This window comes from Notothenia coriiceps, unplaced genomic scaffold (genome assembly GCF_000735185.1).
Source record: "Notothenia coriiceps isolate Sejong01 unplaced genomic scaffold, NC01 NC01_scaffold00019799, whole genome shotgun sequence".
Taxonomy (NCBI): Eukaryota; Metazoa; Chordata; class Actinopteri; order Perciformes; family Nototheniidae; genus Notothenia; species Notothenia coriiceps.
In genome coordinates, this window is record NW_011352500.1 from 964,415 (window position 1) to 977,576 (window position 13,162).

Consider the following 13,162-nt stretch of genomic DNA (forward strand, 5'->3'; position numbering starts at 1 on the left):
ACAAGTAGTTATTTTTTTTCCAAATGGTGCATCTGAGTCAGTTAGTCTGAATCTTGTGTCTCCTCTTGTCCTCCAGGGCTACCGTACAGGATACGCGTACCGCTTCCCGGTGCTGCTGGAGCGCTCGCGGACACGGAGGGATGTGGAGGTGCCGGCCACAGCGACCGCTCACCACCAGTTCGATGACGACGGGGTGCACCCGGCCCTGAGGCAGCACCCGTTCGCCCAGAGGCAGCAGCAGGAGAGGACCCGCTGGCTCAACACCCCCAACAGCTACCAGAAAGTCAACCAGGAGCTAAACAGCCCGGGGCAGCGCACCACTGTGAGGCTCAGAGAATCATTACATTTGATTTAATCAGAGGTGGGAAGGAGTGGAGTACAAATACTTTGTTACTGTACTTAAGTACATTTTTCTGGTATCAGTACTTTACTCCACTACTTATTTTTCTGACGACTTTTTACTTTGACTTCTTACATATGGAACACAAATACCTGTACTTTCTACTTCTTAACACAAATACCTGAACTTTCTACTTCTCACATTTTCCAAACAGGCTGGTTCCTTTAGTTTGAATGTGTGTTTGGTGGCGTGATCATTATTATTTAGAGTCATTGCGTGCCTATTGATTTGAACACGGTCCGTGTATCCATCATTTCCTGGTCTTCTCTAAAGAAGAGGGACCAATGAAAACGTTGTCATGTTGCCGTTGTTCAGCATGGAAACATTCATTAGCTAACAATGACATTATTGTTCTATTAATATAAAGGGAGGTCAGGTACTCTTTAAAACAGCTGCTAGTTATGGGTACTTTTTACTGAAGTACATTTCAAAGCCCATACTTCTTTACTTTTACTTGAGTAAAGAAGTTTAGTCAGTACTTCTACTTTTACAGGAGTATTTTTAAACACGAGTATCTGTACTTCTACTTGAGTAAAGGATGTGTGTAATTTTGCCATATCCGGATTTATTGAATAAATCACAATATGGAGGGAGTTCAAGAATTGTCTAAAGGAAAATTGATGACCAGACTTAGAAAATAACGGTCCAGGCTGGAGCGCTAAAACATGCATTATCTGTAAGGTTATTGCAACATCCACAATTTAGTGCAGACTATAGCTGCAACTAAGGATTATTATAATCATCCAGGCATCTACTGATTGTATTTTTAAATTAATGGTTTAATCAGTTGGTCATTGGCAACATCTTGGCAGGTCAATTTTTGTGGATTTATCTATTTTTTGAAAAGACAAAGTTCTAATGAATGCTGCAAGTAGTGCTCAAACTAACCATTAATCCCCTAATGGGTTAATTGGCAGATTATTTTCTAACTGAATAGATTATCGACCTAATTGTCAGAAAATAGTGACGTTTATTCTTCCCAGTTTTTAAAAGTCCAAGGCGAGGTCCAAAAGATGGTCCAAAAGATCTTCATTTCAAAATAATATACTAAAATATCTGTATTTCAGAAGCTGAAAGCAGCATTTTATACAATCTTTGCTTTAAAAATAACTCAGTAGTTGACCTGTTATCAAAATAGTTGTAGAGATATTTTCTGACGATTGATTGATTGATTGATTGATTGATTGATTGATTGATTGATTGATTGTGTGTGATGTTTCCTTTCAAAGTTGGAGATGAAGACTGTCTAATGACATGAAGGTTTAAAGAAGTGAAGGAGATAGAGCTGAGAGATTAGAGGGGGATTAAAGTGATGACTGAAGGGAAAAATAATAAATAAATTGGTTACATGAAATGTTCATTCGACGAGTTTCTGTATCCAAGACCAACACTGTTCTCTCTGACTCTGATGGGTGTTGATTTGCACTGTACAGCATGTGTTTTTATTCCTGTGTACCTTGGAGAAACATGAGTCCTTTTGAGACAAAAACAATATGAGGCTGGTTCTCTTACATCAGTGGGAGGAGCTTGTCTCCCCCTCTCTGTTTTTTCTCCCTCCTCCCTCTCTCCTCTCTCCTCTCTCTGCATTGCAGAGGAGAGCCGCTGCTCTAGGATCAGAGTCTGCCCTCTGGTGGAAAAACATCCAGATTTTCAAAGCTTAAAAACATACTTTCTAAGGGGTTAAAATCGTTTTTTAAGCAAGCAAACGACTAAATGGTGTCCGCCAACGTCATGATATCATGACTTGATATCTCAAAGTAATTACTTAATATTGCAACATCAAAAGAACGTTTCTTATTATAAAGATTTACTTATCTCAAAATACTGAGAACCTTTCATAAAGCATTTTTTTTATGAAACTAAGTTATTATTTTGTCATGCTAAGTCATTTTTTGTCGACACTTGTTAATAGCAATCATTTTAATTACTAAGTCATTCGTCTCTTTATTTCAAGAAAGTCCGTCAAGTGTGACTAAGAGGATTATTTTGTTCTTATTTTTTCTATTACTGGCAGAAATTGAGTTTACACTAAATCACACAGAATGGATCCTTTACACTTTGTACATGTTGAGTCCTAAACCTTTGCCCATTTGGTTATTTTAAGTGGATTATGATATATTATTTTGTATGTCTTTCTTTAGTGGTTGAAGTCCGAAGAGATAACACAATCTGGAAGCATGGCCATCAAGATGGAGACCAACCAGTTTGTGCCTCTTTTCACCAACCCTCAGGAGGTGATCGCCACACGAAACAAGGTGACGTCTTCCATAGTTCCTATCTTGTCAGACTTGGCTAATGTAATCCTGCAAACTGCAAGAATCTTGACTTGCAAGTCCGAATCAACTGAAACATCACACTCCCTATTTACACATTTATTTCCGTGATGACATATACCTCAAAAGGGCCCATGTCATGCTTTTCCGGTTATAACCGTCCCCTTGTGTGTTATGAAGGTTTTTCTGCATGTAACCAGTCTGCAGAGTCACAAACCCTCAAAGTACGCCATGTAGCGAGTAAAACTCTAACACAGAAAATACCTGTCTATGCTGCCCCAGAACCCTAGCTAGTGGAGCCTTGTAGCGGCGAAACTGTGGCGCGCTTACACGTCCATTCGCGATGTCTCGCTGTCTCGCAGACCCCATGCAGCAAGCAGGAAATGAACCCAGCTCACACTGTCCCCTCCTCACAGCAGCGAGCCGCGCAACGTCCCGCCAACACGACACCCAGACCCCATGCAGAATTCTCATCTGTTTGTCATTACTGGTGTCATTTTCTGGTTGCTAACGCCATTGTAACACATAATCACTGATGTTCCGCTGTAACGGTGGTGGACTCATCAGAACAGAGTGGGCGAGCTGACCAATCAGAGCACAGTGGGCTCACAGGAATATTACACAATATAAATCTATTCTAGTAGACCTCAACAATGGAAATATGATCAATAGAAATGGCCATGACATGGGACCTTTAAAACAAACATAAAACACTCAAATTGCTTAGATTAAGAAAGAAGATTCCTAGAAAATTACTGTTTAAAGCCTCAGAGTTTAAATTGCACATACAAAAAAACAATTCTGCACTATGAAGTTTAGCCTTTGGGGCGTTAAAATGATACGATAATCATTTATTTTATTGCAAATTGGAAATGTTGTGGGTGATAGGCATGGCATCGTGTACAATGTAAGCCTCGAGAAGAGATAAAGTAAATAAATAAATACAAATATAACAGGACATGAAGGCTAGTTGTATCAGGTTGATAATCTAAAAAAGCCACACAATATTAAAGATGGCTCGTTAATGTGTTGTGTCAAACTGAAATGTTGTAAACAAATATAAATTTTTTGCAAGTTAGGCAGTGTGCATTTTGACAGTATATGCTTCTGTCTCATGTAATATAGTTGCAAAGTTGTCTTCTGATCTATCTTTGCACACTATCTATGTGAAACAAACGAGACTTGTTGTTCCTTTCTTCAGATCCGACAGCAGAATCGTCAGGACATGAAGACGGCTGGACCGCAGTCTCAAGTCCTTGCCAGCGTTATAACGGTCGACAGTCCTCCGGTAAACTGCAGACCATCTCCTCTCTGAGTCCTCCTCCCTCAGCTGTCGTATTCAAAGCTTTCATTGTCTGTCTCTACTTGTCTTTTAGTCTCCTGAGGACACTCCTAAAGTCCCACCAGAACCAGAACCTCCCAACCCCTTCAACCAGCTGACGGACCAGGAGCTGGACGAGTACCGCAAGGAGGTGCAGAAGAAACAGGATGGAGGAACCAACGGTAGGATTCATTTCACACGACTCAGCCCACTTTATAAATTCTATTTAGATGTTTACCTTGCAGTTAAAAAATTATAATAGTAACTGCATACGGTCTGTTTACACTTTGGCTTAGAACTCGATTTGTAATATACACATTTCTGTTGCTGTGACATATTCTAAAAAACATTTCTTCCGTTTATTTAAATACATTTTTGCATTTTTTTATTTGACTTCTTATCTTTATATATATATATATATTTGTATTTATTTTTGTTTTTTGCAATTTTTTTATTTAATTTCTTGTGTTTTATTCTTTTATATGAATATTTTAGGGGATAAATGAAACACAATATAGCTATTAAAAGTGAATTCCCAGTGCTTTATATGGATCAAAGTACGTTTCAGTTTTACCCATATGTGATAGTTTGAAGGAACACTTCAACCAAAAAACTGTCCTTTTTATATTAGTAACTCACACAGTGATACCTTGAATTCTTCCTCTGTGGGTGAAGTTTTTCATTTATTATTTTCAAAAATGCAACTGACTTATCGTTAATATCGAATCATCTTATTGATTTTACCTTTCATGTACTTCTGGCTATATAAACGTAATATATGTAAAGTAAAGGTAGCTCACTTCCACTTTTGATAAATTGCACATTTTCCTCTAACCTTCTTAAAGGTGCTGTGTGTAACACAATTACTGCCAACAACACTATATATTCTATTATAGTTGTACCAAATGTTTTCACTGTTTCGTGCTATAAAGCATGATTTGTACCCCTTCTGAATTCATGTTTTCTGGTACAACATGTTTTAAAATATTCAAAAACGAATTGTTCACTTATCTAAGCTTTATTTTTGGAGGTTACACACAGCTCCCTGAACATATTGTGTCAGTGGTGTACACTATGTTCAAAGCTCCTAACTTCCTGCACAGCCTCACTGTCCCTCCCTGTGTGTGACTGTGTTTGTGACTGTGTGTGTGTTTGTGTGAGTAGGGGAGGAGGTGGCAAATGACAAGGAGTCTCCCCCCGCTGCCTCCCCCACAGAGACTCCCCCTCCTCTCTCAGGTGAGGCCGTTAACGCTCTGCACGCCGACCAGCAGCTGCTCCAAGTCTGACATCTGCCCTCATGCTCCATAAGCTTCTGAAAACTGTGTTACACCTCTTTAAACTCAGCTCACACACACATTCAGAAACTATTGTTACAGCTCTTTATACCCAGCTCCTACCAGAGATGGTAAAAGTACACACATCCTTTACTCGAGTAGAAGTACAGATACTCGTGTTTAAAAATACTCTGGTAAAAGTAGAAGTACTGACTAAACTTCTTTACTCAAGTGAAAGTAAAGAGGCTTTGAAATGTACTTCAGTAAAAAGTACCCATAACTAGCAGCTGTTTTAAAGAGTACCTGACCTCCCTTTATATTAATAGAATAATAATGTCATTGTTAGCTAATGAATGTTTCCATGCTGAACAACGGCAACATGACAACGTTTCCATTGGTCCCTCTTCTTTAGAGAAGACCAGGAAATGATGGATACACGGATCGTGTTCAAATCAATAGGCACGCAATGACTCTAAATAATAATGATCACGCCACCAAACACACATTCAAACTAAAGGAACCAGCCTGTTTGGAAAATGTAAGAAGTAGAAAGTTCAGGTATTTGGGTTCAAAATGTAAGAAGTCAAAGTAAAAAGTCGTCAGAAAAATAAGTAGTGGAGTAAAGTACTGATACCAGAAAGATGTACTCTAGTACAGTAATGAAATATTTGTACTCCTCTACTTCCCACCTGTGGCTCCTACACACTTAAAAACAATCTTATATGCAGCTTATACACACATTACTGGTACATTTCTGTATTAGGACCTCATACACACATTTAGAAACAGCTGTATTAAACCTCCTTATTTATTTAAATTGCCCTATCAAAAGAAATTAGGTAAACATTAGACTGTTCTGCATCTTATTCCAGGTTGTTTAAGCTCTGTAAAAACAGCCAGCACTTTCAACATAATGCAATGATTTGAGCTTTTTTTATAAAGGCCTAAGGTAGCAGCAAAACAACGTAAGAAAGACAATATTTTAAAATAAATAATAATTTAAAAAAATCTATAATTGAATTACATTTTAACGTAGACTACAATTTAAAATTCTAAATAAAAACACAACCTCAACACAGCACAAATAAAAACAACATATAAGCGCAAAGTGCTGGAAAAGGTTTGCATGTTATATTTAAAGGCGTAACATGGGCTGTTTTTGTTACCATGTGTTATTGATGTTTCTCATGAAAGACATTTTGACTTGAACGAACAGAAAAATACAGGAGGAGGTTGAAAGTATTAATAAAGCTTTCTTTACTTTTGTGTCTTCCAGTGAGCAGGCATTGCCCTGAAAATGACTCAAAGTAAATGGAGAATATTTCTGTTATGAGTCAAAATGTCTGTTATTTTGGCTTTATTTACATTACATATTTCATCTGTATCTACTGTGTTGTACTCTGTCTGTCTGTCTGTCCTTTTCTGTGTGACTGACTCGTAGGGCACAGTTCTGGTGCTTTGGTCTTCTCTCACTAGTAAGTACAGAGAATGACAACCCACCACCCATTTAACTAATACTTCACTACCAAAATAATAATTTGTACATCAGTAACCTTTGTTTCCTTGAATTTGTGAAGAAAAGGTTATTTTTCTCACGTGTTCCACGGGAAACAAGGATAAGAAAAATTAGAATATTCTAGATACATTTTTGTTAAATCCTGTTGACAAAAACCAAAGTTTTCTTCCCAAATTCAACGTAAGCCAGGGTGAATAATTGAAATTCAATAGATAATTTTGTGGGTGAAATATTCCTTTTAAGCAAGCATGTTCATCTGCAGTGACATGTCCAGCATGTAGCTTTGCAGCTGCACTCCTCTCAGCTCTCTTCAGAGATGGCAAAAGTACACACATCCTTTACTCGAGTAGAAGTACAGATACTCGTGTTTAAAAATACTGTATTTTTAAACACGAGTATCTGTACTTCTACTCGAGTAAAGGATGTGTGTACTTTTGCCATCTCTGAAGAGAGCTGAGAGGAGTGCAGCTGCAAAGCTNAGTGTCTCTACTTTAAAGAGTTCTCTCCTGCTGATGTTCAGGTGTATATCAGTATGTAGTGTCTCTACTTTAAAGAGTCCTCTCCTGCTGATGTTCAGGTGTATATCAGTATGTAGTGTCTCTACTTTAAAGAGTCCTCTCCTGCTGATGTTCAGGTGTATATCAGTATGTAGTGTCTCTACTTTAAAGAGTCCTCTCCTGCTGATGTTCAGGTGTATATCAGTATGTAGTGTCTCTACTTTAAAGAGTCCTCTCCTGCTGATGTTCAGGTGTATATCAGTATGTAGTGTCTCTACTTTAAAGAGTCCTCTCCTGCTGATGTTCAGGTGTATATCAGTATTTAGTGTCTCTACTGGGACATGTCTCCATGCTTTAATGATCAAATAGCTCTTTATTTTAGCCAATAGAAGCACATGTTTTAAATGTTACGGAAGTAAGCAAAGGGAAGCGTTTCAGGCTGGGTGTAAACTTTGGGATAGGCTTCGTATTTACATAAACAAACACTAAATAACACGCTACAGGAAAGGGTAATCCACAAAAAGCATAATAGGGAAAGTAAATCTGAGTAGAATCAGGTAAACAAGAGAAAACAAATTCACATTAAACACGTTCAATTAAAAACTGTAACATAAATGGACTTACGATGGTTTGGATCCGTATGTTGCAACTTGTTTTTGTTAATCAGGTTTAACTGGTTTAACTCTCTCTCTCTCTCTCTCTCTCTCTCTCTCTCTCTCTGCAGAATAGAAACGGTGGACTTTCCCTCCTTCGTTCGAGTTCTTGCTAATTTCCGTCCGACAGAAACCAACAGAGCCAGAGACTACAGCAGGAACAGGAAACTCAAATGTCAGTCCACTTAGTTCTGCTTTAATTCTACATTTGTATCTGGAACCTTCTTATCCACTGAGACCTGTCTGTGTGTTCAGTTGCTTTCCAGTTGTATGACCAAGACAGAGATGGAAAGATTTCCAGAGAAGAGCTTCTTCAGGTCTGTTAAACTCATCTCTGTGTCTCTGCATAAAGATTAACTTTTGCACCATTACCATGCAATGCAAAAAAAGGCACAACTCGAACAAAATGTTAACTGTCTAGTCATTTTGGATTCACACAGTTTTGCTGGAATACAATAGAGATATCCAGCACTTAACGTCTTTTAAAACCATCCCTCAGGGGCAAACAAACTACTGCTATCACTATGAATGACAGGAAGATAGCAGAGTGTATCATCTGCATAGTAACTCATCCAAATGTTATGCAAATAGAAAAAGTAATAGAAGTTAATCCTGCAGCACATTTCACTTCTCTTCTGTAAGTGTTCAGTATTTTACACAACGTCCCCTTAATGTTGTTGAATAAATGTGACTAGATAAGGTGGTCTTGTCCCCTTCAAGAGGGAGGAAGTTAAAAGGCATCCAACATTTAACCTCTTTAAAGCTTTTCCTTTGGGGGAAAAACTTCTCCATCTATTTCCGTCAAACTTTACATTTCCAATATTACGTTTTTTTCACAATATTCCCGTTTAAATGTGGTTTAATACACCTGACAAGGATAACACTGCACACTTTCCTCAAAGGCGTAAAACCTAAATATGTACTTATATTTCATCAAGATAAAGCATGGTATCATCTGCACAAAAATGTATCAAAATATTATGTTAATCAAGAAAATAAGAGGCCCCAGGTTAGAGCCCTGAGGAACACCTCAAAAACGTTTTGCGATAATTAAGCTTTCAAGATAGTCCAAAAGTTGGGATTAAATTAAGGATTTGAACTGCTTTGGAGTTAAGTATTTTCAGACATTATTATTATTAAAAATCAGTTTCTCACTCTAATGTCAGGTTCTGCGCTCGATGCTGGGGACGCAGGTAACGGAGAAGCAGCTGCAGAGCATCGCTGAACGAGCCATCCAGGAGGCGGACCTCGACCAAGACGACGCTATCTCCTTCGACGAGTTCAAAAAGGTGAGAGCGTCAACAAAAAGGGCGACAAAATAGACAATTGGGAATGTTAATTTAAACAAAAGCAGTGGTGTCACTTTCAGAAATGTAGTTTGAGGTTCCGATATGTTAAAAAAAGAAAATGCAGATGTAACTTTTTCTGCAAAAAGGTTAAAGAAATTGTGTTTTCTGAATAAACGTGTTAAATAGTTAATAACCTCATGCAGTGTAGTAAAACAATCATTTGTTTGGGGGGAAAAGCATTATACTAAAATCTAAATGTAATTATTAAACCTAAATATCTTAGCATTCCAAGGTAGAAAACCATCTTCATGTAATATTTGTATTGTGTTTTCAGTCACTGGAGAAAGTAAACATCGAACAGAAGATGAGCATTTGCTCCCTGAGATGAAGACATGACGAGCTGCTATTTACAGATTTTCCTGGTTTGCATTTAAAAGAAGATGGTCTACTCCTGTTTGTTTTGTCTCTAAAAACTGAGAGAGAAGATGGAGACAACTCTGCCTGTTTTTAAATCTCGTTTAAAAACCCACTTATTTTCCCTGGCTTTTACAGACCAGGTGACACTTGTGCTTTTAAATTTGGGTTTTTATCTTACTAGTGTTTTGTATTGTTTTTACGTCATGCAGGAGAGTTTTTCAGTCTGTGGCTTTTGATCTGGTTTCATTGTCTCGTGTATTACATTTGTTTCATGTCCTGTCTGTTTTTATGTATTTATGCTATGTTTTTATACAGTTGTTGATGTACAGCACTTTGTTCAACTCTGTTGTTTTTAAATGTGCTATATAAATAAAATGGATTGGATTGGAAGAACCCCCCCCCTAGAGTCAAATATCTGAAATGTGACATATAGTATGTCACATTGGACTTTAATGGTAAAATAACTCTTATATATAACTTCCTTAACGAGGATGATTTTTTGGTTTAAATTAGTTTGAACATTCTTTGAATTGAAGAATAAGAACATATCAACTCAATATAATTGAATCAGCTAAATTAACTGAGCAGATCGTAATCATATTTCTAATTGAGACATACTGTATGTGTCACTCCGGGTTTACTGTGAAAGTTTAGGGTTAAAGTCCCGATGTGACACCAGTTTCACAGCAATGTTTGTCTCATTTGTTTCATATCAATTTGATCAAGAAATGTTTCCACAACAGGTTCAATGTAACAAAGTACAGGTTATGTAAGCATTTTAATTATTAAATGGCTTGAATTTTACCTTTAGCAATAAACAAAAAAGCTTTTGAAGTGTAGCTCGTTCTGTCACATGTGTTAGTCTGGCACATGGACATCTTGGATATGTTGTTATGGGAACACAAAATCACATGTCCTGGACAATGACCCACCAGACTGTTCAGTGTGTGTCACTTAGGGACTTCATGAGATAAAAACAAGGCTAAAGCTGCAGGAACTTTCCAGAATATTTAAAGTGCATGTGACACCCTTGTCACGGTGGGTCCTTATTTAGTACAAATAATAGTACTTTAATAAGGACTTCAAATGGTCAAACAGTCAGAGAAAGAAACGTAAACCAGATGTCCAGTTGATTTTAAATCAAACTTGATCTTTAATGACTGATACATGGTCACCTTGCAACACTCACTTATACATTCTAATATAAAATAAATTAAAACCATAAGCAAACATCACACATCAGCATATCTGATAACAGCTACTGGTTACAACAAAAAATAAATACAACTCTCAAGAGGTATTTTGCACACATACACTTAAAAGAACATGAGAAAAGTGGAATGTTTAGTACCTTCAGTATCTTCTATTACTGGGTTTCAAACTGCATCGGCAAGCAACAAATTATTTATGCTTCATCCTTTTTCGGGTTAATAGAGGCATTTAAAGCGACTTGTGTTTTGTTGCGAGTCAGTTGTTCTTTATTCTTCCCTGCTGCAATAACGTCAATAGGCTGATATTTTCACACAGAATCAGCATTCAGAGGAGCACAATCAGAAGCTATCAGTGTACTTCTACATGTACTGCACCTGTGCTCACAGAGTATACCTGCAACATCTATCTGATAATTAAAACCAAATAATGACTAGAAGATGCCTATGATGATGAACAAATACAATGTACTTAAATGTCAATATACATATGTCAAGTGCCTCTTACATGGATAATTGGTGCATAATTCAAGGGGTGTTAAATGTCTGCCGTGTCTTGCAAATTTGTGGATTAAAAGTCAATGGTATGAAACAAATTCTGAGTGCACAAGTAACTAAGTTTAAGAAAGAGTGTTTGAATGCCTATACAGTGAAGTTAAGTAATGGTTTGATAGCACAGCAGGTGAAAATAAGACGTGAGAAATACAGGGACTGAGTGTGTGTGACAAGAAGCATCAGGTTGTACCGGACCTGGATCAAATACTGCGTGAAAACATGATCAGTGTTCTTTAACCTAAGGTGAGACACTACAGGCAAATATATCTTTCAGATTATTTTCATATGGGGTGGAGGCGTGTGGTGCAGTGGGATGTGTGTCGGTGTTCGGATCAGGGGGTCACAGGTTCAAACCTCACTGCAGTCAGCATGTCGTTGTGTCCCTGGGCAAGACACTTCACCACAAATTGCTCCTGTGGGGATTGCCCACAGTATTGAGTATGTAAGTCGCTTTGGATAAACGCATCTAACAAGTGACATGTAATATTACTGGAAGGGAAATATAAGAAAAACACATTTGTGCCTTTGTAGATTTTTACTTAATTCACCAAAAGTTAGCATTAGATGATGGTTCTTTTGCATATTTAAACCAACATTTCTTAATTTAAGTAACTGGAGGGAGTTTCATGTTGATGTCTTAACAGGTTATTTTTTACCCTATTCTCCTGTAGTGTGTAAAAATGAATTTTACAGTGTATATCTTGGATGGCAGTTTTCTCAAAATGAGTCGGAAAATTCCACTTCTGTAGCAATTACTGAACATTAACCAAACATTCATGCCTATGTTTATTCTGAGGGTTATTAAAGAGGGGTTTGTTCACACACTCTTCGGTTTATAGAACGTTTTATCTAAAAAATGATGGTAGAAACTGATTTATGGTTTGGTACATAATATAATTGTCTTATGTAAGTAATCAACTGAGGACGTATAATGGCGTTATCTATTAGTTAATAAACTAAGCCCGTTCACCTGCAGTGTCTCCCTTAAGATGAATCACCACTTAGATCGAGCATCAGTGTTACAGTAAAGTATTTGTAAGTGAAGTTAATACACCGTGTCTGTGAAGGACATCTGAACTGACTCTAGATCTGCTGCTGCGGTTAACTCTGTCACACACTAAGGAGATGTTTCACTGTGGTATTTCACCGAGGTCAGGGGTCCCTGAACGCCTCAGGTCTCGGCCTTCTCCTTCTGCTTCTTGCTCTTCTTCAGGAACGACGGCGGCTTGAACTTCTTCTTCTTCTTGGACGGGGACTTGGAGGGCGAGCACTCGGGGGTGCCGCCTTGTGGTTTGGGCGGTGGAGCGGCGGGCGTGGAGGTGGTGTCGTTGGTGTCGTTGGTGGAAAGAGCCTTCATCCCTTTCTCAAGCTCCTCTGTCGTCTGCTTCTCCTCCTCGCCTCCGTTCTGTATGGCTGGAGACTCGGGCTTTGCCTCTTCTGCTCCAATAAAAAACAAAAACATAAAGCAATGAGCAACATTCACAGATAGCCAGATTGGTGGCGTGATCATTATTATCTAGAGTCATTGCGTGCCTATTGATTTGAACACGATCCGTGTATCCATCATTTCCTGGTCTTCTCTAAAGAAGAGGGACCAATGAAAACGTTGTCATGTTGCCGTTGGTCACCATGGAAACATTCATTAGCTAACAATGACATTATTGTTCTATTAATATAAAGGGAGGTCAGGTACTCTTTAAAACAGCTGCTAGTTATGGGTACTTTTTACTGAAGTACATTTCAAAGTTCCAAGGCACAC

At 38.0% G+C, this 13,162-nt stretch overlaps 2 protein-coding genes across 3 annotated transcripts; both read left to right on the forward strand.

Annotated features, from left to right (window-relative positions):
- Positions 1–7,157, forward strand: LOC104952303 (beta-adducin-like). 2 transcript variants are annotated; one of them, XM_010779099.1, is made up of 7 exons: positions 1–322; positions 2,542–2,655; positions 3,875–3,961; positions 4,050–4,176; positions 5,159–5,230; positions 6,545–6,575; positions 6,710–7,157. In XM_010779099.1, exons 2-7 carry the CDS (start codon positions 2,578–2,580, stop codon positions 6,777–6,779), a joined length of 465 nt encoding a protein of 154 aa, XP_010777401.1. In that variant the 5' UTR covers positions 1–322; positions 2,542–2,577; the 3' UTR covers positions 6,780–7,157. The 2 variants fall into 2 exon arrangements, with proteins under 2 accessions (XP_010777401.1, XP_010777402.1); XM_010779100.1 differs by lacking the exon at positions 6,545–6,575 and having other exon boundaries at positions 14–322.
- Positions 7,158–7,613: 456 nt separating this feature from the next.
- On the forward strand, positions 7,614–9,704 carry LOC104952302 (calcineurin B homologous protein 2-like). Its single transcript, XM_010779098.1, has 4 exons — positions 7,614–8,109; positions 8,190–8,251; positions 9,101–9,223; positions 9,558–9,704. The coding sequence occupies exons 1-4, from the start codon at positions 7,896–7,898 to the stop codon at positions 9,609–9,611; spliced, it is 453 nt and encodes a 150-aa protein (XP_010777400.1). The 5' UTR covers positions 7,614–7,895; the 3' UTR covers positions 9,612–9,704.
- Positions 9,705–13,162: the final 3,458 nt, after the last annotated feature.